Genomic DNA, 23,450 nt, shown 5'->3' on the forward strand with positions numbered 1-23,450 from the left:
TTAGAGACTAATATATATCAGAAGATCAGTGTTATTATATTCATAATTGAATTATAATATAAGTCGACGCTACCAGTCACGCGCACTTTGCTTTTTTTTGTTTTCTTTCAGTTGATCTTTTTGAAATTTTTATATGACACACTCAAATACCTCCTCACCAACACTTGTTTCCAATAGACATCATCCATTATCACCAGATCCACAGTTCTCACACTCACTGTTTCGTCATCTGCATCAACCACAGTCTACTCAACGACAACCCACAATTGATAACAAAGTTGCACCATTGAAGAATCAATATAATTCTCGATTTGAAAAGCAATCTTCATCATCAATACGCTTCTATCAGCAAACCAACGTCTCCACAAAAGCTTCCACACAGTCCACGAGCAACCAAATGTCAAAGTTGGATCTGCCTCAGTCAGCATCATCAAAGAATACATTCTCTGTTGGTGCAGCAGCTGATGATGGTGCAAATGCTCAACCACAACTACACCTACAATCTTTATCACCTACATTTGGTCTCAGGCCCCTGGAAATATCCGGAAAGCATACCCCTCGAGATAATCGATCACACCCCGACTCAAAAAAACATGAGCATGTCTCGCAACAATGTTCTCCGTTGTCTACCCCTAAACGTCAATCTTTTGATCAGTTGCCACAGAAAAGCAATCACTCAAACTTTACCAACTCATCCCCATTTCGATACAATGATAAGGATCCCATTTCACCACGTCAGATAGAGTCAGCCACCACTACCACTACTACTACCACTGCTCATGACAATGAAGTTGTGAACAATTTGCATGCTAAATTGGAGTCCTCCACAAGTAATCCAATCTTTAGACTCCGATCACCACAACCACCACTGCTATCGACTCAAAAGCAATCCGCTTCATCACTGCATTTACAACCAAACTTTGGCTCCAGTTCTCGACCTTCGACACCATCAGGTTACGAATCCGCAGTTAAAGAAACAAATCATGTATTATTGGAATATGATCCCATAACTAGAAGGAAAGTACTAAACACGTTTGAAATACTAAAAGAGATTGGAAGAGGTGAACATGGGAAAGTCAAGTTAGCCAAAGATTTAATCAATAATGAACTTGTCGCAATCAAGATTGTTAATCGGAAATCTAAAAAGGAAAGACCATCATTAAGGATACGAAATAGCACCAATGGCAAAACAAACAGCATTAGTGACCATGAATTGAAGATTAAAAGAGAAATTGCCATTATGAAGAAATGTCGACACAAGTATATTGTTTCACTAAAAGAAGTTTTAGACGATACAAGCTCATTCAAAATTTATCTCGTATTGGAATATATGGAAAAGGGTGAAATCAAATGGAAAAAACTTCAACAGGATTACCACAATGGCAAACACGTTGTGGATACTGATTGCAGTGATCTGGATATACCTTGTTGTCGAAGGAATATCAAGGGGCCTCGACAACCTCATCATCGGTTCTCCACTGAAGAAGATTTATTATCAAATGAGTTTAGTCCAAATTTGACATTTAGACAATCAAGGAAGATTTTTAGAGATGTTTTGTTGGGATTGGAGTACCTTCATATGCAAGGAATTGTGCATCGTGATATAAAGCCGGCTAATTTATTGGTGTCATCAGATAATACTGTCAAGATAAGTGATTTTGGAGTTTCAATTGCATCCTCGTTGATTGAAGAAGATTTGGGGGTTTTGGTGAATGAATTGGATTTAGCGAAAACTGCAGGTACACCAGCATTCTTTGCTCCTGAATTGTGTCAGCTAGATGAGGAGGAAGAAGATGTAGAAAACTGTGGAGATAGTGGCAACAGCAGCGAAAGTGGCAACACCACCACCACCACCACCTCATCCAATACAAAATCACCTAAAATTGACTATAAAATTGACATTTGGGCACTTGGAGTTACATTGTACTGCTTATTGTTTGGTAAAGTACCATTCAATGCTGATTCTGAGTTTGAGCTTTTCAATGTTATTGTTAAACAACCTTTACAATTTCCTCCAAACATCGAGGCATTTAATTCTCCCGGCTACGTTACTGATGAAGAATTTGAATTAGCAAAGGACCTACTTACAAAGCTATTGAAAAAGAAGAGTACTGAACGTATAACGATACAAGAGATTAAAGAGCATCCGTTCACGTTGATGGATCTTGATAATAACCTTGAATCATTGCATGAGTTGTTCAATTTAAACTCGGCTGCAAATAGTCCATTGGATTTCAATTTAAGTGATCAAGACATTGTCACCAATGATGAGATTGAGAATGCAATTATTGGTTGTGGAACTAGAATTAAGCGAAGTTTAGTTAGGGCAATCAAAGCAGGAGGAATTAAAGATGCAGAATTAAAGAGTAAGTTTCATTCTTTACAAATGGAGCACTCGAGGAGTGAATCAAGTGATGAATCGTCAAGTGGATACTCGACGTTCAATTCGAGTGCTAAACTTAATTCATTGCAACATAACAACCACTCAGTCATATTATCAGAACAGCCTATTGTTATGCCATCTCCATTACAATTGAATGGGGACGATGCTCGAGCAACCAAGACCCGTTCGCGAACTGATTCCGTCACGCACAATCCTCATATTCCATCACATTTATCACAACAAGTTTCTAGTAATTCAAGCTCACCTGTGTCGATACAAACACCAGTTGCCATTGCTGGAACTCCAGGTCATAGAGAAGGTAGTACCACCAAGAGCTTACTTCATGAACGTTTGGATTCACAAAGTGGAACACCAAGTAGAAGAGGAAGTTTTGCTCGTAAAAGTTTCATCCATGATATTATTGAATCGCATAGTGGTGCGTCAAGTCGAAGAGGCAGTGCTGCTGCTATTCCCATTGTTGAAGCGCCTCAAATTGAAACAAAACGAAATGTTGGTGGTAATTTGTACTTGAAGAACCAGTCTATTGTGGATACGTTTAAAGGGATCCAAGAACAAGATGATAAACGAAGACGATCGAGTTTGTTTTCCAATCACGCTGGTACATCAAACAAGGGATCTGTATCTCATGATCTTCATAACAACCAATCATCACTTGGTCAACTGGTTTATACACAACCAGCTCAACAAGCTGCTCCCAAGGATACGACCTCAGCAATTGTTACACCAATCCCGGTACCTGCAATTAAACCAAACTTTGAATTTTTCCGCAATGGCGGCATGAACCTGAATGATAATTCAGATCAAGATCCTATTCGAGGGGCTACACAAGAACTGCAATTGTACAAGTTTATTGATAAATCAAGTGGTGCTGCGAACAATTTGGAAGATGGTGATCCTATAGGGTCTTCATTTATGTCATTACCATTGACGGGAAGTTTTGCATCTTTGGATAGTATCAATGATGAAGTATTGCATTTAAAGTATAAGCCATATGTTATTACTGATCCAGTTGAGCAACGCCCAATTACATCATTGAGAAAGAGATCGAGTTTTTCAGACTCGAATTTGCTAAAGAATAAAGGAAATCCTACAGCTGATTTGAATAGCAAATTTGAATCTTTCAACTTGGGAGATCTGATGAATGTGGGAACCCAAAAGTCGACTCAGAGGGGTTCAAGTGATGACGATGGTGTTGCACCTGGTGCCAGGCAAGTGATTACATTGACTAGACGATCTAGTTCTGAATCTTACTCATCGTATTCTTCATCCAGTGGCAATCCCGAAAGTGATTCAGCAGCTGAAGAAGATGAAAATGATGAAGAGGAAGAAGACGATGAGTCGGATGAAGAGGATTTATCATTTGCATTCCATTCAAAAGTAGCACCCTCAAGAAGGCCGCCATTTTTATCTTATGGTCAACGTTCAAAGTCACACGATTCGAGATTACCTTACATTGTCGCGGCTCATGACTCCTCCGTCGCATCTGATGCAGTCATTTTTAATAGTGACTCGCATAATTTTGAAGATGTACCAATGAATTTGATTGACTCCACTACTCCAGACAATGCGTCTAGATCAACTGTACAATCTGTACAATTCAAACAAGGTCCACCTTCGTCTCAAGGCAGCAATGGCTCATCAACAAAGCACCTTGATCCATCAAGTGCGTGCTCACCTCGACCTTCTGGCGAATCACAAGGATTGCAGAAGAATCTGCTGGGACTGGAAGGCTCACAGCAACTGACAGTAGGGACTGGAAAGACAATTTCTGCCGATAAGAAGTCTCGACTTTTAGCCAAAATCACTTCATCGCAGCAAAAGCAACCACCCTCAACCCCACAAGCCATACTTCGAGAAAACATCTTTCATCATCAATTCAACAATCATTATAATAAAGCACCAGTATATTCAAATTTCCCCTCAGCTAATCATTTAGATAATTGTCCTCAACAAATTGTTGAATCTTCAGCAATGAAGTTTAAACAGAATCGACCAAATTATTATCGATCCAATTCGGTTGCCGTGGGGATTTTACAACATACGCTGGATGAAATGTTGGATGAGATGATTCAACAAAGGAAGGAAAAGGCGTGAAAGAGAAGAAGAGGGGAGGAGAATGAGGATAAAGCTACTGGAATTTAATATGCGACTTGGACTACTTGCTTTGTTTGAATGTATTACATGTAAAAATACATCTTTTGTGTATTACTTAGTCTATGTGTATCAGTTTGTAAAAGTTGTCCCTCTCTAGTAGAAGATGAGAGAGACTAAGTGACATCTCTGTCTAAAACAAGTCTCCGCGAGTACTCAAATCGTAGAGGAGTCAATTTCTCGGGGAGAAGGTCTACTTGTTTGTAGGTTGCAAAAAGAAAAAGAAATTCATCTTCCTCCAACAACTTTGAACCTCAATGCTTTCAATTCTGCTCTAATGTTGTATTATAATAATAATCACAATATTATTTTTACATCTTGCTCGTGGTTTCATTCCGGCTGTTATAATAATATTTGAAAACCGTTAGATCAGTTCATTTCAAAAATTATTATATTTTCATTTTGCGGTACTACTACATACTCGGGGAGAAAGCAGTTGTTAACTTGAGCCAAACGGTACTTTTATTTTCTTCCCCCCCGATGCAATAATGCAACGGTTTCCGAGTACACCCTTCTCCGGAATAATAAAAAAATAGAAATCTATTGTGTAGCCAAGAACAAATACTTATTTTTTCCCCGTGGTTTTTGGCTTTGATGAGCTGATGGGAAAAAAATTTAGGTTTTCTAATGAACTGTTTTTGCAACTTTTGATGAAATGGATCAGATTGATTGACAGTATAAAGATGAGGGATCTTGTTCAAATTGTTGACCCAATTCATCCACTTACTCCAACTACATTCAACTACTTTCAAGTCTTAATACATCTTTCACATAATGTTTGCTTACAACACTTTAATTGCTATTGTTTTATATATGGTCACGTGCGTGGCTGGTGTTGATATTTTCACCGACACAATTACCCAAATTATTATAAATTTGGTCCTGGCGAAGTTACTATTCACTATGGTGTTACTTGGTCAATCATCAACAATGCAGAATCACATCTCAACTCAAGCTTGTATGTTGATGCTGGTGGTCGTTTCTTCATTGCTAGCGGATCACCACTGATCTCCACAACAGTTACATTAACTGGACGCAAGAGTACAATCCAGAATGATGGGATACTTGTACTTTCTTCTCATGAAGCTGCCGCTGATTCTCATTACAATCTTGATGGAGCATACTTCAGAAACCACCGTGAGATGTATTTAACTGGATCGGGTGATTCTGAAATGTTTATTGGGTCAGATTACTGGTTAAACTCAGGGTTATTAGTATTTGCACAACCAGAAAGAACTAAAAGAACAATCGATATCAGAGCACCTGAAGTGTCGTTTGTCAACAATGGTCAGATTTGTCTTTACAATAAAACATACGAGCAGCACGAGTATGATGTTCAAGGTACTGGATGTATCACCGCTGAAGAAAATGCATCAATTTACATCGCTAATCCGCAATTTGCCGTTTCAAATACTTTCCAATTGATAGATTCAAACTCATCATTTATTGTTGAACCAAAAATGAATAGACAAGTTTTCAACGTTGCTGGATTTGGACAAAAGACCAATGGTGAATCAAACTTAGTTTCAACTAATCGTCCAATTGGCGATAGGGAATGGCATTATGATCCAAGTTTGGGGATCTTGTACATTGTTGCAGCTTCACAAGTTGTCGGGTTCAAGATTGGTAGAGGTTATGATCTGGCTTATTTTGAAGTTGTTGATTTGGATGTTGTTGAATTGGATTTTGTTGCCAATGGTGCTATTAAATATAATGCACCAGTTCCGGAACTGGCAACTCAAGCACAATGTAAATTGTGTAAGCTTGCGCCAGTTGCTCCCGGTTTGGAATCAATTGAAGTCTCGAGCACAATTAATGAAGCTACTAGTAGTAGCAGTTCTGTTGAAACTGGAACTGTTGTTGATGCTGAAGAAAGTGGTTTGTTTGGTTCTTCTGAATTGAGAATGAGTACTGAAATTGATACTACAACTGAATCGTATGCTTCTGAATCAAAAGTTACCGAAATTGTTTTTGAAACTTCTTCAATTGACGCTTCCAATGAATCTGAGACTCAATTTGAGTCTAGTTCTGTTGCATTGACATCTGGTTATGTTAATTCATCCGAAACTGTATCAGAATACTCATTTGAAAGCCCATTGGGTGACACACAGGTCTCATCAGAATATCAAGCTACTTCCTCATCAAAGTCGTATTTGGAATCAAAATTATCCAGCACTGAAGGGTCAATACTTGAAACCAGTTCATCAGATGAATCCGCTTCATCTTCAGAAAGAGATTCACAATCGATGACCTCATCTATCGACACCTATGAAGAAATCATGACTTCTTCCACCATTGAATCAGATTACTCCATGGAATCAGAACATCCATTAGTTTCAGGTGCTTCAACTAACACTGACATTGCATCATCTGAACTGTCTACCACAACTGAGTATTCCCTTGAGGTTAGCACTTCCGAAACTGTCGAAATCAACCAGTCTCAGTCTACTGTTGCTACTGAGTCTGATAGCTTCATCTCTTCCTTGGTATCAAGCTCAATATTTGAAGAGGTTTCAGCAGTGGCTTCACAAGAAGCATCATCTGATTATGAGGAAAGCACTGAACTCCACACTTCTACCTCAGACGAAGCTAATTTGGAAAATCACTCAAGTCGCAGCAGCTCCCCATCAACTGAATCACTTGTCACATCATCTGAAAACGACTACAGCTCACTTTCACTTTCATCTGTTGTTGCGCCAACTGCAACCTCATCTGTGGATATTATTTCCAATAGCATTGCTTCTGAAACTGATTACCTTGGAATTCCAACTTTAGCCACAACCGAACCATTGGTGGAGCAAGCTTCTTCATATGTCAATGCATCTCAAGGAAGGGCCAGTTTTTCTTTTGTTGCTGGAGGAGCAAGTGCTTTTGGAGTAGCTCCAGTTGAGCTTTCTAGCATCAGTATTCCATCAAGCTCAACTGCATATGCATTGGAAAGCACTACTTCTGAGGCTGCATCAAACACTATTTCAGTTGAATCATCCAATTACTCGTCACCCTCATTGGTATCATCAGCTACGGAAGTTCAAGCTATTGAATCACCATCTAGTTCCAGTACACAAATTGTCAATTCTTCACTGGTTTACCAACAAGCAACCGTTTCATTTGTAGCTTTGGAATCCGTTGCTGCTGAGACTATGTCAACTTTGTCAACTTTGTTCTCAACCTCATTAGCATCACCATCATCATTGTCATCTAACTCGGAAGTATCACAATCAACTGTTACTGCATATTCATCTGAGTCTTCATTAGCTGAATCTTCATCAGTCTCGTATTCATCAATTGAATTGTCATCAGTTGGAACTTTATCAGCTTCATCTTCATCAGCTCCATCTTCATTAGCTTCGTTTTCATCAGACAACCAATATTGTTCATCGCATGATATTTCCATGTCTTCATTATCTGGTTTCGTTTCAACTTTAGTTCCAGAATCTACCATTACTGCCGAGGTTTTAAACAACTTTGATCAGGGAATTGAGGCCTTCCCTTTTAAGAACACAACCAGAACTACTTTGTCTGTGGTAGCCACCACAGCTTGGACTTTGGAATCATCAGTAGCTACTGAAACTGAATCCTCCAACAATGGTTTAATGAGTGATAAAGCTAAAGAACAATTTTCTGGTGAAGCCGCCACTATTGAAAATTTCGGAGTTGAAACAGTTGGAAAAGCTACTGAGTCTACTGAGGAAGTTGTATTCAACGAAGCTGCTACAGTTAATGAATCTGTTGACGAGGCTAAATCTATTTCCACTGATTTTGCTTCAGAGTCGGTATCAAATACAGCAACTGGTTCACCAAACAATGAAGTATCACATGAAGATTCTCATAGATCAAGCCCAAACTCACCTCCATACATTGTAACCTACGAAGGTGGCAGCTCCTCAATAAGAGTGCCAATGTTGGCATTAATTGCATTAATCTCAATTGTTTTAGGTAGCTTATAGGTATTATAATCTTAATAATTAATTTCCTCATTGTTAACAAAGAGCTGTAGTTTACGAAACATTCTATAAATACTATCCTAACTCTTAAGGCTCTGCTGAGTTATGTAGAGAAATTAAAGATGGATACTTGGTTTAAGCTTGCGATATGTTGCACCGTCAAAGCGTGGAGAGTTACACTATGGTATTTTGTTTCGTCTTCGTGATACCTTCCACTTTCTTGGCGGCTAGGTATTAGTAATAAGATTGTTCACGTAAGACAGCTATGCTACCTTATTACGAGACTACGGCAAATGTCCTGCTCCTAGAATGTTGTGTAGCATGTGAGTTTGTGTCATTATTCAGTTTCAACGTGCATAAGCAAAGAAGAGTTTCAATTGGGAATAGGCGGAAAAACTAGATTTTGTCTTAAAACCGCGTGTATTCATATAGCTCTGTAATAGTTTGTGTGATATCGGGGTGATAGTAATTTATCATGTTGCAAAATAATATTTCACATAATAACGGAGTTTTTGTAACATCAGTTGCGAATTTTTGCCTTTCTTTTTGTGGTTAATCCGGGGGTAAATACGAAATCTATCAGTGTAATGTGTTTCCCCCGAGTAGAGATTATTTTCTTATCATTCAATTTTATCTTATATAATATTATTATTTCTGAATTATTGAAAGACACGGGGAAATAGGGCGTAAGACAAAAACGAAAGCTGTTACATCCCCGAAAGTAAAAGATTTCCCCTGCGCCAAACTCTAAAAACTCTGACATTTGGTAATCTGATATGTCTCAATTTTGCAACCAAAGTAGTTTATCGAATTCCAAATGTGATGGTATAAAAGAAAGAGCTAATAACCATGTCATATGGATAACTTCTCATTACAATCATCTACATAGTAACTACAAAACATCTCATACGCAATGATTGGTCTCATTTACATTATTTCCGTTTTCATGGTCACGTGTGTGACTGGAGCTGATATTTACTACGACACAGTTGCTAGAGGTGCCTACAATTTCGGAGCTGGTCCAATTACAGTTCATTCTGGAGCAACATGGTCAATTGTTAACAATGCCAACTCAGCTTTCATTTCAAGTTTACATGTTGAGCAAGATGCTCGTTTTTTCGTTACAAGCATATCACCATTAATTTCATCAACAGTTACATTATTGGGTGTTATTAACTCCATAGTTAATGATGGATTAATTTCGTTTTCTGCCCACCCATTATCAAAAGATTCGCATTATAACCTTCTCGGTGCTTCATTTAAAAACAATGGTGGGATGTACTTGACGGGGGCTGGCGACTCTGATATGTTTCTTGATTCAATTTTTTGGGAAAATAATGGATTACTAGTGTTTGCCCAGTACCAAAGAACCAAGCAAAATATTAACACCGGAATTCCGCTCGGTTCCATTAGAAATAATGGACAAATTTGTCTATTCAACAAAACTTTTAAACAAACTTTACATGATATCGAAGGATCAGGTTGTATAACTGCAGAAGAGAACTCGGCAATTTATCTCGCTAATATTCAAAGGACAATTTCAACTAAACAAAAATTTCAACTCACTGATTCAAAATCATCTTTCATAGTTGAGCCATATATTAGTAAGAGAGTATTCAAGGTCGAAGGGTTTGGGCAACGTGCTGGTGGTGCATCAAACATCATTTCCATAAACAGAGCTATTGACAGAGGTGAGTGGTCATATGATTCAAACACTGGTGTCTTATACATTGGAAATTTCTTAAGGTCAGCTTACTTCAATATTGGTAAAGGTTATGACAAATCTAAATTTGCCATCGTTGATCTTAACATAGTTGAATTGGATTTTGTTAGCAGAGGTGCTCTTGCATACAATGGCCCCGTTCCAAATCCAAGCTATCCATGTCAAAAGTGTAAGCGTGCACCAGTTGATCCAGGAGCGCAACCAACCCAAGTTCTCACCACAATCACTCAAACTACCGATGGTGCTATCTCGGAGCAAACTAGATTGATCAACATTGAAGTTGATGACTATGGTTTATTTCAATATGAGACAGTTGATTATACACCAGTTGAATCTACTACCAGCACCGAATTGACTGTTACTGAGTCAGACGTCATAGAGTTAATGTCAACTACAACAATGACTAACTCTTCTACATCATCTGTTTCCCTGGGTATCAATTATGACGTGTCTACAGTCACTGAAACTTCGTCCAATGGTTATCCAGTTGAATCTGAAAGCAGGTATAATACTCAAGGGGAAATGAGATCTGATTATCTTGAGCTGAGTATCACTTCAGCAAGTGTTCCTGAAAGTATCTCAACAGATTCAACAAACAGCTTAGAAATCAGCTCAAAAGCTTTATCCGTGGATTTCGAAACTTCCTCAACTGAATTGGATTCGGCTTACAACTCAGATATTTACATTGAGCACGAATCAGTCAGCAGTGATGTTTCTTTTGTACACCCTGCTACTCAGTCGATGGTTTACAAGTCTTCTTTCGTGGTTGATTCGTCTTCGGGTTTCAATACGCTGGCTATAGTATCTTCATCTACTGAAGATCAAGTAGCTGAAATTACATTGTTGGCAACTACATCTGGGTACTTAATGGAAGCAAATCAAGCCTCATTCTACAATAGCTCTGTTGGTCTCCATTCCAGTCTGGTATCTGATAAAACGAACGTTGATTCTTCAGTTTACATGAACTCCAATCACACTTCAATGGTCACTGAAACTGACGACTATATGACTTCAGCTACTCCAGAAACAGCCACTACTGGAGCAAATTCCACATTCATCAGCACGCAAGGGCTTTCATCCGTGTATTATGAAGAAACAGAAACCTCCTATCTGGCCAAAGCTACACCAACTACTGAAATTACACCATATAGCAGCAGCTTAGTTTTATCTTCATCAACAACAGTGCTGCTCAACTCATCAGATGCGCACTACTACACCACCAATACCAGCAGCATTGAGTCAATCACTGAATTTGCAACTTTGACCACAGTGAACCCGTTGGTAGGCGCAAACTCCCAAGATAACATTAATTTATTGACTTTCAGCTCCACTAACTCCACTGTGTCTGATGTAGTTGCAAAAGCTGCCGGTGCTGGCAATTTTGGTATTGAAATTTCATCTTCATCAACTATCTCGCAGATTGTGCAAACTGATACCCCTAATGAGCCACTGTTGGAAAGTACCGTTGGTGGTATTGATTCAAACACTATTGAGGCTGTTTCAATTCCTATGTCGTCTGCATCAATAGATTCATTATCTTCGGATGCAACCACAACTTATATGCCAGTTGGTGAAAGTGATTCAACTTCTAGCTTTTCGTCAGTGAACCAACCGGTCACTTATTCATTTGGTCATTTGGATGCTTCTACAGATGAAATTGTCTCCAGTTCATCAACAAGGTCTTCAAGCTCAACTATGTCATCATGGTCGGTTACCTACTCAGAAGTTTCAGAATCGGCAGTTGTGTCTTCAGTGGTTACAAATACAACACTTGGATCCTCACTGACTGAATCGTCGTTTGTTTCATCTTCACCAGTCGCATCATCTACGATGACTGAATCTGCTTTGGTTGAATCTACTACCTCCAGCCAACCAAGTACCACTGCTTCAAGAAGCTCACAAGGCCAACAGTCTGCTTCAACGATGTCTGAATCTTTGCCATCATTTTCAACAATGTCTGACTCTTTGTCATCATCTTCAACAATGTCTGAATCTTTGTCATCATCTTCAACAAGCTTGACCACTACTGTCCATTTGCAATCATCTGAGTCTTCAACAACAGAGTACTATGTTGCCTCTCAAACTGATGCTACAAGCTCCGATGCAAATACTGATGAAGGTTTTGCAGTCACTCAGTCCGCTTGGGATTTTCATTTTACGAACACAAGCACAACTACAGAAGCTCTTTTAACTGAGGTGACAAAAGCTGCAAGCTTTGCAAGAGTTGAAGCTACTGCTGGCTTGACAGGTGATGTCTCCGAGATTCAGGATAATGACAATGGTGTTATTAGTGAAGGTGTCAGCTCTGCTAGTTCATCCACTGAAGTTGATTCAAAAACAGTTAGCTCATCCACCGAAGCTGGTGCAAGTAAAGCAAGCTCATCCACCGAAGCCGATTCAAAAACAGCTAGTTCATCCACCGAAATTGATTCCAGTAAAGCCAGCTCATCCACCGAAGTTGACTCCAGTAAAGCAAGCTCATCCACCGAAACCGATTCAAAAACAGACAGCCCATCCGCATCACATCATATTATTCCCGCTTTATCCAATGGTAATACATCTGAAGCTGGATCTAACACTCCTACCAATGCCTCAAAAGCAAGCTCCAACATGTATACTGTTACTACTAATGTGGTAGTTGCTAGCTCTACATCAAATTCAAGAGCTCCTTCTGTCTTAGCTCCACATATTACGACTTATGAAAGCAGCGGTTCTTTAGTTCAATTTTCGTTATCAAGTTTAGTTGCTTTATTTGCAACTATTTTGGTCAGCTTCCATTTATAAGACATTTTTTATATTTAGTGCTACTTTAACTACTCAGTTTTATTTTAAGAATACCATAATTTGTAGTTGATCTCAAGTATTGGCCAGCTGTAAAAAGAATTTGGTAGCGGGATCGATTCACATTTCAAAAACCGTTTCAATCCCTCAATCATCATACATGAATGGGACACGGGTTAGATCAGATTGTCATACTCCACATAGGTGCAGGTAAGCACAATGCGAAGGACAATGACCAATATGTGCGACTCATGAAGAAGGCTTTGGAAAAGAGTGATGTTGTTGAAATCAACGGAATTTTGGAAAAGTCACCATTAACAAATACCGGATACGGATCAAGCTTAAATATATTAGGTGAAGTGGAGATTGACGCTAGTTATATCAAAAGTGATGGTGAAAGTGGTGCTTTGTCTGGATTACAAGTGCAAGTACCAACAGAAGAGATGTTTCGGATATACAACAACATCAACAAACAATATAGTCGAGACACAAATTTGTCAAGACCATTGAGTTTGCATTGCAGTAGTTTGAGGAGGTATATGGATATTGCGAGTGATGATCACCTTGTCTCTGCAAAATCACAAAAGATCTACAACTTGTATAAGGACCGAATATTTCAATACGCTGGTGATGATGTAAACGATACAATTGGGACAATCGTGATTGATGCAGATCAAACTACATTGTCTACTTCATCAGGAGGTCATTTCTTTAAGTTGCCAGGTAGGATTGGGTGTGCTGGGATCATTGGAGCCGCTATATATTATGAAAAGATTGATGATACGGAAATTAGTTGCATGTGTTCAGGGAATGGTGAGCAAATAATCCAACACTCCTTAGCTCAGTTAATTGTTACAAATGTACATCGCATGGATGAAGGAGAATATGGAACACAATTAGAAAAGTTATTGCTCAGCAAGAGCAAGGATATATATTGTGGCTTCATAGCTGTGTTGAGAAGGTCCAATGGGGTAACACACCTCTTATACGGACACACCACAGAGACTTTTTACTTTGGTACTAGAGTCAATGACTCAACAAGGGTTATACTAAGTTCTGTTGAACAAAAGGGTAAGTTCACATTTGGTGAATACAAACTACAATAGAGTCACACTTTAATTCATTGTATATATCTTCTTGTCAATACATACATTATTAATCTTCTTCTTTCCCCAAAACACTCTTTATATTTGTACACACTAAATTAGTCTTAGATCACTTAACGAGAAGTGGCTTTAACCTTTTGGAATGAACCTTTAGCGCTTTGCTTGGAGACAACTGGGTTACCAGCAGCAGCAGCTTTAGCCTTTTCAGCTTTTCTGGCAGCCTTAGCAGCCTTCTTAGCCTCCTTGTCCTTAGCCAATTTAGAGTCTCTAGCAGCTTTTCTTTCTGATGGCTTTTGGCTTCTTCTTTCCTTGATCAATTCCAATGAAGCACCGACGATAGCTCTTTGGTGCTTAACGGTCTTTCTGGTTCTCTTTTTAGAAGTTTCTTCAGAGATACCTTTCTTGTGGTGTCTTCTGTACAAAACGGTCCATGAGATTCTTCTTGGGTTCTTTCTTTGTTGGAAAAGGGAGGCAGACTTTGATGATTGGAATCTAAAGATTTTAGAGTCTCCTCTGACAAACAAAGTACCTCTACCTGGGTAAATCTTAGAACCTGAAAAGGAATCAACTTCGATCTTCATTTTTCTAGAGGAAAAGAACGTTAGTATTTATCTTGGGGTAGGAGAATATTCTGGACTAGACGGGTGGCTCTGTGGAATGTAACTGTAGGTAGCTCAGTTTACTGGTATTACAGCAACCGGCGTGGTGGTCTATTTCGTTAACAAGATAATTTTACCCAACTGGTTCACAATTTGTAGTAACTGGCTCTGTTTGAGCGCAGCAATCTCTCTTTCGCATATGTTCTTAAATCACCCATTCCACCTCTAATTCCTGAATATTGATTCTCCATATCTGGTGAACTCCTCACATACCTATTGCGTGGTTAATTGATCAAAGGAAGGTAAGTCTGATACTGATTGTTAATTTTCAAACCTTGTATTGATTTTTTCGCTGTGTGAGTGTGAGTGAGAGAGAGAGAGAAAAAAAAAAAAATTATTCATTTATTAGGGCTCAAACCTAACCCGCAGCTTTGCACGTGTCATATATTTTTTTCTTTCTCTCGTCCTTTGTACCAAAAAAATTAAATTTTCATCTTCCCCTAACTCATCTGGTTCTGCTCTTCTTTTCTCACTACATCAAGACCGGAGTGTAACCTATTGATATAATACAAATTTAAAACACAGCGATGGTCCGTATACTTTTAAAACAATCAACATAATGACTTTGAAGTTGCTTTCAGCTTCAGCCCTTAAAGGGTACATTACATTTGAATGTATGTCCATGAGGTTTCAAGTTTCAAGTCTTTGTTGTGCCCACATGTGGAGAGCTTTAGTTACTAACTTTATTACTTCAGGCACCAAAATCAGCTAAGAACCAAGAAAACATCAATGCTAAATTGGCTTTGTCCATGAAGTCAGGTAAATATACCTTGGGCTACAAGTCAGTTGTCAAGTCCTTGAGAACTGGTAAGGCCAAATTGGTTATCATTGCCGCTAACACTCCAGTTTTGAGAAAATCCGAATTGGAATATTACGCTATGTTGTCAAAGACCCCAGTTTACTACTTCCAAGGTGGTAACAATGAATTGGGTACCGTTTGTGGTAAATTGTTCAGAGTTGGTACTTTGTCAATCTTGGATGCTGGTGACTCAGACATTCTTACCTCAGTTTAAAGATAATTTACGCTATTGAATCTATATTGGTATATAGTTAATGTATTATTATTTTCGAGGAAAAAAAGTGAAACGTAGTTGTTATGCTACACTCTCTTGTCTAAGGTAGCTTGCAACTGTCTAATCCTATTCTCTTCCTTCTGTATTTCAGCATCAAGGTCAACCAATTCACCACTGCTAACAACATGATCTGTAGAAACTTTAAACTCTTTCCACAAAGCTTGCTTGGTACTTTTCAACTCTGACTCCATCTCGTGAATCTCATTATTCACATTTGCATACTCTTGTCTCAACTGTTCTATCTTACTCCTGATTGCCTCGTAATCCTCAATTAAATTGGGGTACTTATCCACCACGGAAATAAAATCCTCAATTGATTCAAACAAGTCTTCACTGTCCATAAAATTGACATCAATCTTGGCTGGGAATGGATCAGAACGGTACAATGTGGGTAGTCTAACTATAGGTTGTTCATAGTCAACATTTTCTGATTCATTCATCATTATAAAAGACGGATCATCAAAGTCATATTCATGATACATGGACTTTCCATCAACCCTTTCCACTTTTGGATCATCTGAGGTCGCTGTCAATGAGGTATTGGTCACTTTATACAATCGTCGTTCATCAGGAGTTGGGTCACGTAGTAGCGTTTGTATTGGAGGTGGGTTGACGATAGAGTTGGTAAACATTCCTGGTGCTTCAAATAGGTAAGATTCCACTGACTGCGTAGCCTTTTCTATACGCTCCAATTCATTTAAAAGAGACATCTTCTGTTCTGGTGTGCTAGGAGGATAAATTGGTGCTTCCGTGTGGGCTTTTGTTTACATTTTGATTTTTTTGGTAGGCCGCACAAAAAAAAAGAGGCCAGACGCATCTCTTGGATCTCTTAGAAGTTCTTCACCAGATACGCACAAGGATCCATCTCCCAATGACAGTCGATCTAGATCAATATCTCAAACCTGGTAAAGACCACTATATAGCGCTAGGTCTTGAAGGGTCAGCAAATAAACTCGGTGTTGGTGTTATTAAGCACCCAAAAGGGCAATTATCCTCTCTGAATCGAGCTGAGGTATTATCAAATATCAGAGATACTTACATCACACCACCAGGTGAAGGTTTCCTACCACGAGATACAGCTCGGCATCATCGTAACTGGGTAGTGAGAGTTATCAAAAGAGCTTTAGCAACTGCCAAAATTAAAGGTTCAGATATTGATGTCATTTGCTTTACACAAGGTCCAGGAATGGGTGCTCCGTTGCAAAGTGTTGTGATGGCAGCAAGAACGTTGGCACAGTTATGGGATTTACCATTGGTCGGGGTTAATCATTGTGTGGGTCATATTGAAATGGGCCGAGAAATCACTGGAGCAAATAACCCTGTTGTCTTATATGTAAGTGGTGGAAATACTCAAGTGATTGCTTATTCAAAACAACGGTACAGAATATTTGGTGAGACTTTAGATATTGCCATTGGTAATTGTCTTGATAGGTTTGCCAGAACTTTGAAAATCCCCAATGAACCAGCACCAGGGTATAACATTGAACAAATGGCCAAAAAGGGTAAGCATTTGGTCAATTTGCCATATACTGTGAAAGGGATGGACTTGTCAATGTCAGGAATATTAGCATATATTGACGGAGTAGCTAAAGACTTGTTCAACAATAAGAAAAGCAAAAACCTCATTGATGAAGAAACTGGTGAGCCAATCACTGCTGAGGACCTATGTTTTTCATTACAAGAGATTTTGTTTAGTATGTTGGTGGAAATAACTGAACGTGCATTGGCTCATGTGGATAGTAACCAGGTGCTTATCGTCGGAGGAGTAGGGTCAAATGAACGATTACAGGAAATGATGAAGTTGATGATTGAGGATCGTAAAAATGGACAAATATTTGCCACTGATGAACGTTTCTGTATTGATAATGGTATCATGATAGCGCATGCGGGGTTGTTACAGTATAGAATGGGGCAAACTAATGAACTTATGGATACTGTTTGTACTCAGAGGTTTAGGACAGATGAAGTGTTTGTCAAATGGAGGGATGACTAGAGGGATTAATAGACACAATATTTAAAACGATACAATGTAGTTACCGTCGATCCACGGGTTGAGATAGCTCGTTTCAATCTGTTTAAATTGTGATCGTATATCAAAATCAATTTACGAAAAGACAAGAAAGTGGAAATCATAAAGCCATCTCTTTTTTGTCAGATACGGATTGGACATATTGGTCAAGCACAGCGTTTACTTTTGCATTATTTGTCCACTTTTCACCATCAGGTCCAAATTCCTTTTTGCAAGATCGTAGTAAACTGGCCAATTTTCGAACTCTTGTACCGTCCCACTTTTGTGCGGTGGAGTAATCGTAATCAGTAGCTGAATTTAGGGCGCTTATGTCATCAAATTCAACCAATGCGTATGCGTATTTGCCGTCTGCATCAAGCAACTCTACCTCTTTCACCTTTCCAAATATACTCATGATTTCCATGATGATATTCTCATCAAACTTGACCTCCGGCCTATGCCTGTATTTTAAGCGAGCTGTGAAGAGTCGGCTCGTGTTAAAGTCAAGATCCTCCTGTACTGGTAAATCATAAATGCTCGTGCTGGCTTTTGACTCTTTTGCAGTGCTTGCTTCTTCAAGTGCCCTACGCTTTCTGACTCCTTCTTCTCTTAGTAGTTCTATATTCACTGATGCAGGACGTTTCTCATTATCTTTCACTTCACATTGTCCAAGCTCTTGTAGTTCGTTCTTTGCTCGTGCTTCCTTCTCTCGTAGCTTTTGTTGCATTTCTTGAACCTGGGCATCGATTTCACCAACACGTGAAAACTGACTCTTGTCATGTCGCTGAATTAAATCTTCATACTGCTTTCGTAGTGACGGATCAGAAAGGATTTCATAACATGCTAAAATCAATCTAAAATCAGCTTGCTTGACTATACTCTTGGATTTCATATCTGGGTGATGAAGTAGTGCTAACTTGTGAAACGCTCGTTTTATTTCTTCGGGAGTTGCATCGGTTGCAACGTTGAGGACTTCATACAAATCGACATTCTTATCAACCATCGCTCGTATTGATTCGACCATTTTTTTTTAAGTGATGTGTTGTTGTTGCAGAAGTGTATACGTGATGAAAAAGAAAAGTATCAAATTTGTGCATCGCTAATGTTTTGCAATCAAAAAATGGTGGACCATAGAATTTCAAGCGGCCCAAAAGCTACATCTTTACAGCACAATCTACAAGATCTGCCAATATAATCTACGGTTGTATATTTAAAAACATCACTTTAAGAAAAATCAAAAAACAAAATCCGGGCCTTTTTCAAAATCCCCCAACTACGCCGTCGGATAAGGATTGGACATGCTGATCAAGTATGGAGTTAACTATAGCATTATTTGTCCATTTTTCTCCGTAGGGTCCAAACTCGCTCTCACAAGATACTAGCAAGTCAGCCAATGCTCGGTACTTAGTACCATCCCAATGCAGCGCCGTAGCATAATCACAATAAATTGCTGCATTTAGAGCATCCACATCATCAAACTCAACCAATGCATGTCCATAGTCGTCATCGTCGTCATACACGTCAAGCAACTCAACTTCTTTGACGTTACCAAAGACACTCATTATTCCTTTTATTGAACTCTCGTCAATTATCAGCACAGACTTGGATTTGTACTTCAAACGAGCTGTAAAAACTCGACTCGTGTTGAATTGAAGTGTTTCAAATACTGGTATATCATAAATGCTCGCTTGTTTTCTAAACTCTTCTTCAAGCACATTACGTCGTTTAACTCCCTGTTGTCTCAATTGTTCTAAGTTAACTGATGGGGGGCGCTTGTGTGTTTCTTTGTCATCTAAATCTGCTATAGAGAACACCGATTGTGGGGATGCTTTCTGTCTGTCTTTAAACTTTTGTTGCGCTGCTTTTTGTTTACCTTTGAATGTTTGTTGTGACGCTTTCTGTTTACCCTTACATGTTTGTTGGGATGCTTTCTGTTTATTTTTTAATATTTGTTGCAACTTCTTGACCCCCGCAATCTTCCTTACTGACTTTGAAGGATCGCTTTTATGAATACGCATTATGTCATTATACTGCTTTCGTAATGAAGGGTCGGCGAGTATTTGGTAGCTTGTAGAAATCAAATTGAAGTCACCTCGGACGAATTTTCTTTCCTTCTTGGGTCTGTTATCAGGGTGATAAATTAAAGCTTGTTTAACATATGCGTTCCTTATTTCCAAGGGGGTTGCAGACTTGGAAACCTTGAGAACTCTATGCAAGTCCGTGTCCGTTTCAATCATAACTCGTATTGATTTAACCATGATCCTTTAAATTGCGTGTTGTGTAGTTGTTTTGGTGCTGATTAAAAAAACTGTGGATTTTATCTTACCCCCGTGTTACATTGAGAAATATAATTTTAATTTTTTGCAATCGGAGGATACTTTAACCGGCAAATCGAAAATTACTAGCCTTCCTTCTTGAATAAAGCTTTCTTTTGTAATCTAAAACATCCATGTGATTCTTTTATTTATATATCAATCTTGATATTATACAAGTAACCTATCCACCTATTTTCCTTGGTCGGGTTCTCTTTATCACAGAACCTCCCCTAAGCCGTTCACCATTTTAAGCCTTTACAGTTCTCAAACCGTGATTCGACCTAAATATAGCATCACCTTCAGCGTAGCCTCTTCCCAATCCAAATCCAACTCCCAACCATACTGGAAACTGTCTTCTTTTGAAAAATAAAATTGATGCCAATACACCTCCACCGAAACCTAATCCTGTCTTGATTAATGCGTTTGATAATACTACGTCCCATTTGTCATTGAGCAAGTTTTGAGATGACGTTGGTATAATTTGGGAAGCTGATGCTGGAGCTGGAGTTGATGCAGTTGCGTCTGACATTGTGTAGTCTTTTCTGTGTTTTTGATATTTTAGTGAACAAAGATTAGTCTTCTGAGGTACCTATTATACGTGTATGCCTAAATTGAGGTACTTTGACGTGTAGTTTTGCTTTGTCGATGGTATACCTTCTCTTAATGGCTACTTTCGGGTATTTTTCGTTGTTTGGCGCTGGAAATTTTTTTTTTTTGCTGTTTAATTTTTCTTTTCTCGCTCAATTTGGTTGGTTAACCGACCAATGATAATCAGTCTTACGACAATAAGTATAAAGATGCAAAAAAAAAAGAAGATGACTCAGGAAACAAGGTTGAACATATGTTGTGGTACTACAATGAGCGTGTATCAGTCACACTTTTTAGAAAATATCTCTTAACAGCAACTTACGCATCTAAGGTACTTTCGCCCCAGAGAATTCTACCGAGGTATATTTTTTGGGTGCAAATTTGTGCGAAATTACATCAAAGCTTATGATGAAACTTAACCATCTAATTATTCTAATTACAAAACAAAACCTAGTACTGTACACCTAAATACCCTAAAAATTACTATTCATCATTCTTCTAACATCACTCTTTCTATTACTTGGCAACAAATCATTCTCCGGTCCATTCAAGTCACTATGACCGAACTGAGCCTGAAGTTGATTAGTACTAGGTAATGAACCAGCCGGTTTAAACTTACGCGATTTGGTAATCTCGGTAACAGGATTCAACATCACCACTGATGAACGAGACACTTGAGTTGCTGAAGGGATAGCTGTAGACGAATTGGATTTTCCGTTGCCTTGGTATATTGGATGTTGTTGTTGTTGATGATGATGATGTTGTTGTTGGTTGGGGAAGTATTCGCTTTGATTACGGTAAGCATGTTGCTGACTAGGGAAGGATGCTTGTGATTGTATACTGGGTGAATTTATAGGTGATGTCCAAACTGTATCGTTTTCAATAGGTACAAATGGTTGTTTTCCTTGTGGCGGTGACGTGACAGTTTGATTCTTGACACGAGGTCTGAAATCAGTAAATGTCTGAAGTGTAGATTTACGAAGATCAGATGGATTACGCAATTGTTGCAAAGGAGGCAAAGGTCGAGCAGGCATTTGCTGTTGTTGTCGAAGTTGTTGTTGTTGCTGCTGTTGGTAGTAGTAGTATTGCTGTTGCTGATATTGTTGATACAATTGAGGATCGACTGGAGCTCCAAATTGTTGTTGATACTGTTGATTGAAATCTTCGTAATACATTTGTTGTTGTTGTTGTTGGTACTGGTATGCTTCTTCGGGATCTAAGTAAACTGATGATGTGTTGCTGTATCTCTTTGCATAATCAGCATCGACTTTCAAATCATCATTGATTTGCTCTCCATGCATAGACTCAACATTATCTCCCTCGTGTTGAGCAACACCTTCTTCAACTTCATTCTCATGACCCCGTTTCATAGCTTCTCCTTCTTTATCGAAATAGACTTTGTACACCGACTTCATACGTTTGATTTCCTCTTGTTGTTTAGGAGTCAATTCCGCCAATTCTTCATCGTCGTCGTCCTCTTCATCTTCAGCATCACTATCATTCTTTAACAAGTTAAATGCTGAAATTCTTGGAGACTTGTTGATTCTGACAGATTTCTTGTTGGTAGGATTAGTGTTGGATTCACTTGATGACGACGATGACATCTCATCTTCGTCATTTGGATATACATCTTTCTTCCAATTCTGCATAGGTATCGTATCCAAAGTAGTTTCTTGTGTTCCATGGTGATGAATATGATCATTAAAAGGAGACAGATCTGCTGTATCATCGTTTGGCTCAGTATCGTCATTGTTAGTATCATTTTCATCAACAACAATTTGTGGAACAGCTTTATTAATAGCCATTTCAGACTCATTTTCATAAGTTATACCAAAGTTCACATCTTGTGGAGAAACAATTCCACTATCATCAGAAGCAGATCCACCGGACTCATCCATTATACTCGACACCTCATGTGAAGCTTCATGCAAGACTGGATTTGACTCATTTGGAATATTTGTATATTGTTTACCATCAACTTTCTTCAGTGGACTCATATGAGAACTTGGTTTTCTTGAATGCGTGTTTGTTTGTAAACTTGGCTTTCTCGAATGAGTGTTTGATTGAGTATTACTGTTGTTATTGTTATTGTTATTGTAATTCATTGATCTCACTGCGGCATCCAAATGCATTGAGCTGGCTCTAGTCCGAGGATTTGGTGTGTGGTATCCTTGCAGGTCCAAATGTTTAGCATAGTCGTCTAATGAAAGTTTTGATCCAATTTGATGTTGATAAGGTAAAACAAAGCTATCTAGATATGGGTCTTGCGATTTTCTGGCCATATGGTAGGTGTAGCGGTTATTATTATTACCATCATAACCACCCTCCTTATTATATTGTTCCATAGGATATCTAATTGAGTTTCTGTTATGAAATGGATCTTCTTTATTCATTTCGGGGAAATCTGGTAATGCAGTAGCTTCTCCAGTTTCGTAAAAGTCTGGATCCCGCTCCAAGTCTTCCTTTTTATCTTTACGGTAATTTCTGTAGAGGAAATAACCCAAAACACAAAGAATGGCAACAACAGGTAAAACAATAGACAATGCAATGGTAAGAGCATCGTTACTCACTGGTTTCTCACATTCGGAAGAATTGGGATGCTTTTCACAATAGTCAGAACTTGAGTCATCACTGCTGGACGATTTGGAAGCTCGTTCAAACAAGTAATGTGTTGACGTTGCTGTTGGGTGCATTTGGG

The 23,450-nt window shown here is 38.7% G+C and overlaps 12 protein-coding genes across 12 annotated transcripts; 6 read left to right on the top strand and 6 right to left on the bottom strand. All coding sequences in view use genetic code 12, as the record gives it.

The window, feature by feature from the left end:
- Positions 1–133: 133 nt before the first annotated feature.
- On the top strand, positions 134–4,498 carry I9W82_003564 (serine/threonine protein kinase; the record flags this gene model as incomplete). Its single annotated transcript, XM_067692543.1, has 1 exon — positions 134–4,498. One exon carries the CDS (start codon positions 134–136, stop codon positions 4,496–4,498), a length of 4,365 nt encoding a protein of 1,454 aa, XP_067547962.1.
- An 831-nt stretch (positions 4,499–5,329) lies between these two features.
- I9W82_003565 (uncharacterized protein) lies at positions 5,330–8,502 on the top strand (the record flags this gene model as incomplete). The annotated part of the gene is made up of 2 exons (XM_067692544.1): positions 5,330–5,445; positions 5,511–8,502. 2 exons carry the CDS (start codon positions 5,330–5,332, stop codon positions 8,500–8,502), a joined length of 3,108 nt encoding a protein of 1,035 aa, XP_067547963.1.
- Positions 8,503–9,412: 910 nt separating this feature from the next.
- I9W82_003566 (uncharacterized protein) lies at positions 9,413–13,006 on the top strand (the record flags this gene model as incomplete). The annotated part of the gene is made up of 1 exon (XM_067692545.1): positions 9,413–13,006. The coding sequence occupies one exon, from the start codon at positions 9,413–9,415 to the stop codon at positions 13,004–13,006; it is 3,594 nt and encodes a 1,197-aa protein (XP_067547964.1).
- A 161-nt stretch (positions 13,007–13,167) lies between these two features.
- FGR10 (Fgr10p) lies at positions 13,168–14,109 on the top strand (the record flags this gene model as incomplete). Its single annotated transcript, XM_067692546.1, has 1 exon — positions 13,168–14,109. One exon carries the CDS (start codon positions 13,168–13,170, stop codon positions 14,107–14,109), a length of 942 nt encoding a protein of 313 aa, XP_067547965.1.
- A 113-nt stretch (positions 14,110–14,222) lies between these two features.
- Positions 14,223–15,326, bottom strand: RPL24A (60S ribosomal protein eL24; the record flags this gene model as incomplete). Its single annotated transcript, XM_067692547.1, has 2 exons — positions 14,223–14,694; positions 15,292–15,326. The coding sequence occupies 2 exons, from the start codon at positions 15,324–15,326 to the stop codon at positions 14,223–14,225; spliced, it is 507 nt and encodes a 168-aa protein (XP_067547966.1).
- Positions 15,327–15,380: 54 nt separating this feature from the next.
- On the top strand, positions 15,381–15,781 carry RPL30 (60S ribosomal protein eL30; the record flags this gene model as incomplete). Its single annotated transcript, XM_067692548.1, has 2 exons — positions 15,381–15,428; positions 15,482–15,781. The coding sequence occupies 2 exons, from the start codon at positions 15,381–15,383 to the stop codon at positions 15,779–15,781; spliced, it is 348 nt and encodes a 115-aa protein (XP_067547967.1).
- An 86-nt stretch (positions 15,782–15,867) lies between these two features.
- On the bottom strand, positions 15,868–16,551 carry SPC34 (Spc34p; the record flags this gene model as incomplete). The annotated part of the gene is made up of 1 exon (XM_067692550.1): positions 15,868–16,551. The coding sequence occupies one exon, from the start codon at positions 16,549–16,551 to the stop codon at positions 15,868–15,870; it is 684 nt and encodes a 227-aa protein (XP_067547968.1).
- Positions 16,552–16,712: 161 nt separating this feature from the next.
- Positions 16,713–17,834, top strand: I9W82_003571 (chromatin DNA-binding HSP70/DnaK family ATPase; the record flags this gene model as incomplete). Its single annotated transcript, XM_067692551.1, has 1 exon — positions 16,713–17,834. One exon carries the CDS (start codon positions 16,713–16,715, stop codon positions 17,832–17,834), a length of 1,122 nt encoding a protein of 373 aa, XP_067547969.1.
- A 136-nt stretch (positions 17,835–17,970) lies between these two features.
- I9W82_003572 (U2-type spliceosomal complex subunit) lies at positions 17,971–18,873 on the bottom strand (the record flags this gene model as incomplete). The annotated part of the gene is made up of 1 exon (XM_067692552.1): positions 17,971–18,873. The coding sequence occupies one exon, from the start codon at positions 18,871–18,873 to the stop codon at positions 17,971–17,973; it is 903 nt and encodes a 300-aa protein (XP_067547970.1).
- A 235-nt stretch (positions 18,874–19,108) lies between these two features.
- Positions 19,109–20,107, bottom strand: I9W82_003573 (uncharacterized protein; the record flags this gene model as incomplete). The annotated part of the gene is made up of 1 exon (XM_067692553.1): positions 19,109–20,107. One exon carries the CDS (start codon positions 20,105–20,107, stop codon positions 19,109–19,111), a length of 999 nt encoding a protein of 332 aa, XP_067547971.1.
- A 304-nt stretch (positions 20,108–20,411) lies between these two features.
- On the bottom strand, positions 20,412–20,693 carry I9W82_003574 (uncharacterized protein; the record flags this gene model as incomplete). Its single annotated transcript, XM_067692554.1, has 1 exon — positions 20,412–20,693. The coding sequence occupies one exon, from the start codon at positions 20,691–20,693 to the stop codon at positions 20,412–20,414; it is 282 nt and encodes a 93-aa protein (XP_067547972.1).
- A 532-nt stretch (positions 20,694–21,225) lies between these two features.
- On the bottom strand, positions 21,226–23,445 carry I9W82_003575 (uncharacterized protein; the record flags this gene model as incomplete). The annotated part of the gene is made up of 1 exon (XM_067692555.1): positions 21,226–23,445. One exon carries the CDS (start codon positions 23,443–23,445, stop codon positions 21,226–21,228), a length of 2,220 nt encoding a protein of 739 aa, XP_067547973.1.
- Positions 23,446–23,450: the final 5 nt, after the last annotated feature.

Source organism: Candida metapsilosis (assembly GCF_017655625.1).
Source record: "Candida metapsilosis strain BP57 chromosome Unknown scaffold4, whole genome shotgun sequence".
In the NCBI taxonomy this organism is placed as follows: Eukaryota; Fungi; Ascomycota; class Pichiomycetes; order Serinales; family Debaryomycetaceae; genus Lodderomyces; species Lodderomyces metapsilosis.